This window comes from Perissodus microlepis, chromosome 20 (genome assembly GCF_051167445.1).
Source record: "Perissodus microlepis isolate ML-2025 ecotype Zambia chromosome 20, ASM5116744v1, whole genome shotgun sequence".
Classification (NCBI taxonomy): Eukaryota; Metazoa; Chordata; class Actinopteri; order Cichliformes; family Cichlidae; genus Perissodus; species Perissodus microlepis.
The window spans coordinates 6648546-6658898 of record NC_140480.1 but is presented as its reverse complement, the minus strand read 5'-3'; the positions used below and the strand labels follow the sequence as shown (position 1 = coordinate 6658898).

The following is a 10353-nucleotide window of genomic DNA, read 5'->3' as shown; positions in this document are numbered from 1 at the left end:
TGAAAGCATCCATCTCATCCCTGATCTTTCTTTCCAGTGAACATATTTTGCCCTTCCTCCTATTTTATCTGAGCGACTCGTCCCTCCCTCTTTTAACAGACATCCAAAAGCCAGTCACATACCTGGGTTTTAGCCTGTCTGTACAATGTCTCTTTCAATGCCTCAGATTCTAGCGAAGTGTTAAAAATGTCTTTAACATCGAAAGGCTGCTCATCACTGGCTGCTTTACGTAAACCATCCAAGCTCTTGGGAAAGCTGGGCAGTGCCTCCAGGTCCAAGAGAGAGCCCTCCTCCTCTATACACCTGCACACCGAAGCATGGGTGGATGGAAGAAATAGGGCAGAGTGGTTGGGTTGGTTGGAGGATGGATAGAAAAAATTGATGGAAAGATATAAAAAACAGGGATGGAACAGATGGCGAGTTAATTAGGGGAGGGAGAATGTGAAGTGAAGAGAAAAGTAAAGGTATGATTAATAAAAGGGATCAACGGACAGCAGAAATAAAGTGGAAGAAAAGGGTTGAAGAGTTTAAAGAGCAGTTAAAGAAACTAGCCTAATCAAAGCACTTGACTTTGGGTTACATTTTTGAGAATCTGTGTAGGGGACATTTTTAGTACATGTGTTATCCCTGTTTGCCCTTGTCGATTTACAGTGCTCTTTAGGAAATGCATTAGTTAGATTGTTAAGTATTGCAAATTTTGTTAAAACTCAACATTTGCTGTACATTTTTGTGGTTGTTTGGGATATATTGGGGTAAATCTTGTCAATGAACTCTGACCTCTGCTAATTTAAAACAGACAAATACCTGCGAGTGTGTTCATAGCTCATCGCTAATGGAGCCGCCTCTGCCTCTTCCTCTTCCTCATCCTCCTCATACACTCCTGTTGTGACAGGAGACGGGGACTCGGGCGCCTCATCGTGCGACTTCTCCGTCAGGCTGCCTTCCTCCTCCTCTTCATCGTCACCCTCCACTTCCTCTTCCTCTTCCTCCAGACCCTGGAGACCTAGCTTGGAGTTGGACAAACTGTGGCTGGGAGGGTGCTCCTCCTCAGGCTGGTCTGATCTGCGGAGGGATCAAAGGTCAGAGCAGGGAGGAAATGTTAGAAGTGTGACATCTGAGTTAAAGAGGTTTGAGTCTCCCAAGCCAATCAGGAGGGGCCAGAGGGAAACAATGGGAACACAGAAAAGTTGAATCGTGGTCAGTATAGTGGCCTGGATTTTAGTTAAAAACACATGTAGACAAACCAAATGAGAGTTTGATTTTTTTTAAATATGATTTCTAGTGTAAATTCCTGATTTTCTTTTTTTTTAAAACTTTTTTACCACAAATGATCAAAATGTAAGATAGAGGCTATGTCCACTCTTGAGCTGGCTGGGCGGCTGTTACCATTTCCTAACCTTTTAACGATCTGACTCATCATGAGTAGCAAGAGAAACAAAAATAATCTAATGACAGCATGCAAAGTCTAACTCCCGAGTCCACACAAACAACATGGGTGCTGACAGTCTGCCTGGACTTTTCCGATGGCCCACAGATGATTAATTGACCCGCTCCTCACAAACAGACCAGGGCATGGTCCACCTCAGACTAAGTCCTCTATGCCCCTCAACGCTTTGTAGTGGTGGAACACAGTTTGCATGACTGAAGGAAGATGATGGCTTGGCTGCAAACAGGCTATCAGCACACTACCATTACGACCTGCCATCTGTACATTTTCCAGCCTGCACCCCAATACCACCTCCCCCACTTCCATCACCCCCAGACCACGATGTCATGGCTCATGATATCATTTCCTTTGGGATGGCAAATTTACCCCTTTCATTTCTTGCCACACAGTGGACATTTATCAAATCAGACAGGGTTACCTCTGGGAAGGGGTGCACGGGGACAGGATTGGGTCACGCAGACTGGGTGAGTGAATGTGGGTAGAGGGACTTTGTGAGAGTGGAGGGGGTTCTTCTCTTTCAGTCTAGATTAAATATCACCATAATCAAATTGCAGCGCTGGCTGGCGGGGAAAAAGTACATGCCTGCGAATGGAGAGAGAATTGTAGCTCTGACATAGGGGGCCCTGGGTTTTGTCATTTAGTCTAAACACGTCAGTTGGGTGTTTGTGTTAGCAGACTGGGGCTATGGGTACACAGTGAGTGGATAGGGGAAGAGCTCAATCATCAGTGGATCTCTTAGATAAATGCCTCAACCCGAGTCCCCCTTAGGGTCCAAACTGAGAGCTATTGCAGCCCGGTCTCAGATGAGGGAGCAGCTCCAACTCTAGTTTTATCCAAACCTAAAACTCAAGCCAAAGGCGGTGAGACAGATACCCCTCAGTCCTTACACACTGTGGTGGAGCTGAAAATATGCGTGCACACCTATACTCCCTAACTTTTCTCATTCTGTCCCACCCTGTGAGCAGCAGTGCTGCCTCAGCAACTACAGCATCACCAGTTTGGAAACAGGTCAAAGTTTTATACAAAAATAAAGGCTCCCAGGGGCTTTTATTTTGACTGGCTATGATGCTGAAAAGGGAATTTTGAAGGGGGTGGGGAACTGTGATGTGGGGGCAGCTAGGAGTGATTATAGATAGTCATCCATGAATGTGTGTTTGTGTTCAGCATTTGACTTCAGTCACTCAGAGGGAGAATAAACAGCAGGCTGTCTGGTGGGAGGACAGAAAGCACAACACTTAGTCTGAATTACAGATATTAAAATGTCAGACGAGGTTGTTGTGGATGAGACTCGGTATTGATCCCAGATGGCAGAGGGGCTAAACTGCCACTGTGTCTTTTGGCCATAATGCATGTTGACAAGAAAAAAGGGGGTGTGGGGGAGAATGAGGAAGTGGCAGGCAGAAATTGAGACTACCAGAAAGGAATCCAGAATGAGACGAAGGCAGAATCAATGCAAGAGAGCAAACCAGAAAATCGCCCTTCTTTTATTTCCCAAAACACAATTCTTGCCCTTTTCTGTTAACTATAAAAGCCTTTCAGAACTTAAAGCAGGAAGTTTCCATTTTTATGAGGATAAGCAAGTTACAAAATTTTTAGAGTGCAGCGAAACTAACAGGATTAACACTTGTGCTACTGGTCTGCAGGGTATTTAGAACTGAGCATGACATTCACAAACACATTAATTAAACTTTAAACATTAAAGAAACTAAAATGTGTGAAAATTGTTATACTGAACAATTACAATTATGTTTTACATTTAAAAAATGAAAGGTGAAAAATTAAGAAAACCTTTTTTTTTTCATTTATTTTAGTGCAATGGTACTAAGTGTGTTCTAGCCACTAGGGAGCGCTGTGTACCAATTTCCTGGGTCTGTACTGTTGATTGCAGGAAGGAGGAAGGCGCTAGAGATGTAGAAGAGCAGCTGTTTACTTTAACTGAACAAACTTTTTGTTTGTTTTTCTGGATTTTCATACCTAAGATTAGATGTCCTAAATAAAGGAGATGCATTACAACATTCCTGACAACATCTGACAAGTTCTTTCTGCTGTAGTTAGGATTAATGTTAAATTTAGGATGAGGTCGGGTGAGAATCTAAGCTTGGCAGAAAAGAGTTAGCCACATGGATGGAAAGTAATCGCTGGAGATCTCTGTGAGAATCATGGTACAAATATAATTTTTGTGAGCGGGTTTTCGTCTTACCTCTTATCCGTGGAGCTGGAGGCCTGGTTCATCTCACTGTTGGAAATGAAGTTGCGGATTTCTGAGAAGTACGAGTCCTCCTTCTCATCTAAAAGTGCATGATTTTCTGGCTCTGAGTTTGGCGAGGAGATGGTCGTTCCTAAGTTGGAAAGCATCCCAGACTGTTGGCTCACTGTTGGGGAAAGAGATGTAGACACACACATCCATATGCATAAAAACACATGGACACACACACACAGACAGCCCACATACCATACCAAGACACACAAGCATCATTAGTGTGATGATCATCGCACAGTTATTTAATTTAGGAAAATATTAGAGGCAAAACACACAATTACTAACATTTAAACACTAAGATCGTGCACAGCTCTCGTGACATTTTTTTGACAAACAGAAAAAAAATGTTTACAGAAATCTGTGTGGAAGATAAACATGATAGCAAAAAGGTTTTATATAAGTTATGCTCTTACATTTTTCTGACAGTTTTTCAGTAACCCATGTGTGAAAATGGATTCAAACAATCAACTAAGCAAACACTTCCTGTTTATTGACTACATTACTAGTTCGCACAGCCATCATTGCAGTTGCAAACTGACCAGGAATGTTCTCGTGCTCGTGCTTCTTGAGATGGCGATCGAGGTTGGTTTGCTGACCAAAGCAGCGGTTGCACAAGTGACACTTGAAGGGTTTCTCCTTGTTATGGATATTGCGGACATGGCGTTGAAGATTGGATGAGATGCTGAATGAGCGGTCACAGTATTTACACCTGACGAAGAAGAACAGGGGTATTTAAATGTCAGCTGAAAGTGCAGTAGAGTGAGAAGGGCCCTAAAGATGTATTATTTATCTGCTGAGTTGAGCAAAAAACCACTTAAGGCTCTTGTGATTTGCTTAAAAGTATTCACTTTGTTTTTTCTCTGAAGTTTCACAGAAAGAGACGTACCAAACAAAGTAAAGGCAGGTTTGAAAAATAGCCGTGACAAAGGGAAATATGTCAACTACGGGTATTTCAGAAACTTTCATGACTCTCTGAATTAAAAATAGAAAGGAATACCTGTAGGGCTGTTCCCCTGTGTGTGTCCGCAAATGTCTGGTGAGATTTGCTGAGCGAGGGAAGATTTTCCCACAGTACCTAGAGCAAAAGGACAATGAGGATGAGTGAGCATACGGCATGGTGCACATTTGCACATATTCCACCAACTAGTTTAAATGAAAAGGGGTGCAGACCTGCACGCGTAGCGTTCCTTTCCCTTGCGAAGGATGGCGTCTGAGAGGGAAGGTGGTGGTGAGCGGAAGTTGAACAGCGGATGGGCCGAGTGTTGCAGCGAATTGGGCGGTGCGTCCAGTTTTAGTGCTCCAAAGCCGTCCAGCTTATCTGTCATGTTCTCCATTGCTGACATCTAGGGAATAAGAAGATTAAAAAAAGTTGAGAAATTCTTTGTTTCATGTTTTAAAAACTGGATAAAAATAAGTTTGTTATTATTTACCGTGTTATGGGTTCAATTATAAAGTTTATAAGGGCAGTTTAAATTTTTTGCACGTAGCGTGTGTTACATCATGATGGCAGCATGTTTATGCGTATTAAAAACAGAAAAGAAAGCACTGAAAACAAAGGGACAATTTAAGAAAGAACAGGGAGTGAGGGAAAGATACAGGGAGGAAGCTTTGAGGAAGCAGCATATCAGAGGTTAGCCTTGTTGTTTGTACTCAAGGCATGCCACCTCCTTGACCTATAACACATTCACAAATGCCCAAGTACTGTTCCTCCAGTGCCCCCCCCCCCTCTCTGTACAACCTCAGCTTCTACTAATGCTTTGTTCTCTACTTCTTACCTTCTTCTGCCAAAGCTGCTGTTGCAAGCCTGCAAACTGGCTAAATGAGGCATTCAAGAGCCATGACTGGAGCAATACAATATAGTTTGTGATACCCCCAACTGATAGCCGCTTCCCTCCCCCCCTAGAAGCTTGTGAACAAAAGAGGCCAGTTATGTAGGAGTTTATTTGCCAAAAACAGCTTACATCCTTCCTTTTTTTAGTGAATACGGGACGGGAGAGACACAGGGACAGACACTCCGTCTCGATGTGTTTATTCGCAGTCTGAGAACGGGTGCAAGGGGGAGCGGGGTGATTCCGTCATGAGACTGAATTAGAGGTGGCATTGTGTTTGGATCACTGAGAGGATCACAGCTGAGACGCTAAAATATGAAAAAAGTTTTTGCAGGGCAGCCTGCGAAAAATTCGCAATCTACGAGATGATGAGATGAGATTTTAAAGGATGAAAAGGAAATCTGTTTGATGCTTAGAGCCTCGTCATGACATCATGTTTTTAAGATTTTGTACCCGGGTTTAGGGTAATTGAAAAAAGGTACCAATACAAAAAAAAAAAATTCTTGCAATTTACCTTAAAAAAAAAAAACTATGCTGGCTAACGATATGACATCACGCATGTGAGATATGCAAACGCATGTTCATGTGTAAATGTATCTGTCTGCATGTGCACCAGATGTGTGTATTGCAAAGTCACGGTTGATAGAGGACACAGATTTCCAGGTCAGATTAAACCGTTTCCCCAATGAGAGCCCCCCATTCTCCTGGACACAAACACAGGATGTCCTTGACGGACACGGTGTTATTATCTAGCCAGCCAGCCAGGCACAGAGAAAAGAAAAAAAAAACTCTGAGGGGTTTGAGTTATTAGCTTGCCTGTGGGCTCCCACTACATGAAACAATGCCACAACTAAGATTAGCGTGGCCAAGAGAGGCAGTTTGTTACAATTCAAATGGTTATTATTCTCTCTTTTATTAATACTATCATTGCTTGTAATCAAGATATGTAGAGGTGGGGAAGGTCTGGGGACAGTGGAACAATGTGACTGATTATCAAAGGGCAGCGATAACAGGCTGTGTCTTCTGAAAAAAGGTAAAGCTGACGAGGTACACAGGCGCCATTCCGTAAACAAAGGAAGAAATCATACAGAACCCTTGAGAAAATAACATCAACGCTTTGGAATGATGGCGCTTGGGTCCTATCAATTCAGGTTTAAGCAGCGTGGGAGGCAGGAGTGAGGTATTTTCACATAATACATAGTTTGAAAATAATAGTCAATACTATCTGGGAATAATCAGCTTGTATGCAATACCTGGCGGTCAATTCCCCTGCTTGTTAGTCTCTTGGTGAACTTTCAGTTTAATGTGCACGTAGCATTTACTGTTTCTTAAAAAGAATAGTCTCAAACCAAGCTAGGTCATGTGTGCACTATGTACCTGGGGATGGAAGAGTGGCGGCGAGGGCCGGAGGAACTTGTCCTTCAGAGCTCCTACCGGGTCGAGTAGCTTCCTCTTCTCCACCCTGCTGGACCAATATCAAGGCAGAGGGTTACGTACCAAGGTCAAACTTCATCTAGAATGCCCAACCTCATATTCTTCAATGCATCTACAAAAACGCCTTGATGTTGGTTGTGGAAGTGTCTGGTCTAATCCGGGCTGAAATACCTGTATATGGGGTCCATGAAGAATGCTGAGGGCTTGGCATAGTGCAGTGGTGGTGGCTGGTGTGGCTGTGCCTGGGGCTGCTGGTGCTGGGTGATGGTTGATTGGTGCAAAGACTGTGAATGAGGGTGTGGAAAACCAGATGGAGTTTCATCCTTGATTGAGACCCCTTTTCCACCTCCATAGATGTGGTTCTTTCGATTATGTGGCTCAGCTGGCACACCATTATGACTCCCTCGGCTCCGGCTGCCAATGCTGAGGTCCAATGGCTGTTCTTCACTGCTAGATATTGCTAAATGTCCACTACTGCTCCCAGTACTATTGTTGGGGTTTGAGGTGTTTGTTGGTGTTGAAGGAGCTATTTTGGCCTCCTTGTGTTTCGTGGTGAGATCGAACGGTGATTCTGCTGTGGGAGCAGGAGCTGCCGGGGAACTAGAAACCATTTTGTGCAGTTGCTCACGAGGCGACTTGGGCTCTGCTTTAAAAAACATGCTAGGATTGAGAGCACTTCGATCAGCGCTAAAAGGGTAGAGGGAGTTGTGGAAGTTGGGCAGGAACTGGAAGGGAAACATGGAATGATAGGGCAGTGGACCCATCTTCTTCTCCTGATGAAGTCCAATCAAACCTGGACCAAAATATTTCTCTGCAATAGAAGCGATGGCTTTTATGGAATCAGTGGTGGCTGCATTGGAATTTGTGGTGGTTGTGGGCGGGAGGGCTTGCTCATCGGGTGGGGGGAAGAAGGAGTGCTGCGATGCAGAAGCAAGAAACGGACGATCAATCGACAGGTTCCCTGAACTAGACATGGCTGATATCAATGCACGGTTTGTGTCTTCTAACTGGTGTGCCTCTTGGCTTGATACAGTGCCAGACGGCTTCCTTCTTTTACCACTTCTCTCACGCTCACTCTCTCCATCACTTTCCAGGTCAGAGCCGTCCCCTGAAGCAGTACCTGTGGTGGTGTCCAAATCTGTCCCACTTGTGGTATTGACATCTTCAAGGTCACTACCGTCAGACATATCTGCCATCTTTGATTTTAGTTTGGCTTCTCCACTAGAAGACAAATCCAGTTTATTCTCCTTCTCTTTGTCTTCGTGCTGACTCAAACTGTTAACACCATTGCCATTTGTGGAACTAACTAGAGACAATGGAGGAGCATCTAGAGGACTCTGAGGGAGCTTCACCTCCTGACTGCTGCTGCTCAGCGGGCTCTTTATCAGTGGACTGGCCGGTAATAAAGGAGGTCGTGGATATAGCGACGGGGGAAAAATACCTGGGAAACCATGTGGGAGGGATGGGAAGCCGTGGGGTCCTGGGGAGAAGGGCAAGCCAGCATGAGGATGAGGTCGGGAAGGAAAGTAGTCAGTGAAGCCTAAACCTGACTGGTTTAAACCAGAAAGGTGGGGATGGTGGGACTTAGCCTTAGCCATGATTGGGCTGGAGCTCATGGGGATGCCAGGGTTGAACATCCCTGCTGGAGAGCCATAATGGTTTTTGCCCTCACAGAAGCGACGGTGCTTGTTGAGGGAGGAGGTAGTGCTGAACAACTGCCCACAGTCTTTACATTTGATCTGGGTGCGGCAGTCAGCATGCATACGCTTGTGGCGACAGAGGTTGGAGAACTGGGTGTAGGATTTGTGGCACACCTCGCCTGGGGGAACAAAAAGATGCAGCCCACCAGGGCCTAGTTAAACCAGTTTTAACACTGTCTCTAACTTTGTATACCAAAGCAACAGTAACATGAACATTTAAATGTAAACGGCTGTTGAAAAAAAGGTTTTAGGAAAGGAAGGAGCTGGTTCGTATGGACAGGATAACTTACACAATCTGAAAAAAAGTGGTCTTGATTTAGTTTGTATATATTTTACTTCCAAATAATTACTGCACACATGTAACAGATAAAATAAATAAAATACATATGTGAGGGCTGTTTTTTTCCCCCTTACTGTAAAACACTCCATTTCCAATTTAAGGTCTGTCATGTTGTTTTAAGTTTGACAAAAAAGAGCTTAGGTAACCAGATCAAATCTATTATTCACATTGTATAATGAAATTTATTGCAGGGCAAATACGACCTTTGTGCCTGCAAACAAGCTGGTGTACATAGAAAAAAAAGAGAGACTGGATAATGAGTGAGGTTAAACGAGGTAGGAAAAAAAAGTCTCAAATAAATAAATTGTTATGAAAAAGGTGATCATTAACTTCCGAAGCCCTTACTTACAGCTAAAGGGTTTGACACTACTGTGGATGTGCTTATGCTGCTTGAGGCCTGACGAGGTGGCAAAGGTCTTGCCACATTCAGGGCATGTGTGAGCGCGGGCCCCCACGTGTTGAGAGCGGATGTGACGCTGAAGGTTACTGGGATCTGTGAACACCTGAAATTTAAAACAAGTGTATAAAAAAAAAATGCAAGGTATGCCATGACTAACAATGCTAAAAAATTACACAAAATTCCCCTTTTTGTATTTTGTAAAAACATAAGCAGACTTTTCATTTCTTTGTCTTCTTAAAGAACTACTAACAGATAAAGCCTGTGTGTCCTGTGCACAACTTACGTGGCGGGTATGCTGTACCTTATCACAGTTTTCACACTCAAAGCGCTTGCCACTGTCATGTGACATCTGGTGACGGATGAGGTTGGACTTCCAGTTGAAGGCTTTGGGGCACTGGTCGCACTTGTACTCCCTCTCTTCTGTGTGAACTATCATGTGTTGTCCCAGACTTGATTGAGAAAACACAAGCTCATGAGTAAATCGGTCAATGAATCACATTTGTAGCACAATGAATGGGCTGAACTTCACCTGTACTCATTGGGAAAGATCTTCTCACAGTCTTTACACTCATGGACAGGATCGTCGCTGTCCTCACGTTCCTGTTTGAAGTCGTCTCTTAGTGCGTCAAAGATGGAGCCAGCACTGGAGCACGAATACTTCTGATGCCGCCGCAGCTCAAGTGTTGAGGAGAACAGCTCATCACAGTCTTCACAGCGGTACATCTGCTCGTCTGCACGCAAATACACCCATACACAAGGGTTTGTTTAGCCACAATGCAGCTTTCTATATGAATAATACATCAAACATGTACGTAACTAAGAGATATGTATTTAAAAAAAACATTTCTCATCATAACCTTTTCCGAAGTTTCACTATTGATGTAGGAATTCTTAAGTAAATAGAAATGATTAATAATTAGTTTTTGTAACTTTGTAACTTTTG

General features: G+C 43.7%; 1 protein-coding gene across 1 annotated transcript in view; it reads right to left on the bottom strand.

Moving 5' to 3' along the window:
* Nucleotides 1-10353, bottom strand: part of prdm16 (PR domain containing 16) — a 174818-nt gene that overhangs the window by 3713 nt on the left and 160752 nt on the right. The window contains 11 exon segments of the mRNA XM_084916124.1: nt 123-303; nt 805-1062; nt 3648-3819; nt 4247-4416; nt 4705-4782; nt 4878-5050; nt 6914-7001; nt 7142-8789; nt 9360-9513; nt 9694-9859; nt 9940-10141. Coding sequence (XP_084772250.1) covers nt 123-303; nt 805-1062; nt 3648-3819; nt 4247-4416; nt 4705-4782; nt 4878-5050; nt 6914-7001; nt 7142-8789; nt 9360-9513; nt 9694-9859; nt 9940-10141 — 3290 coding nt within the window.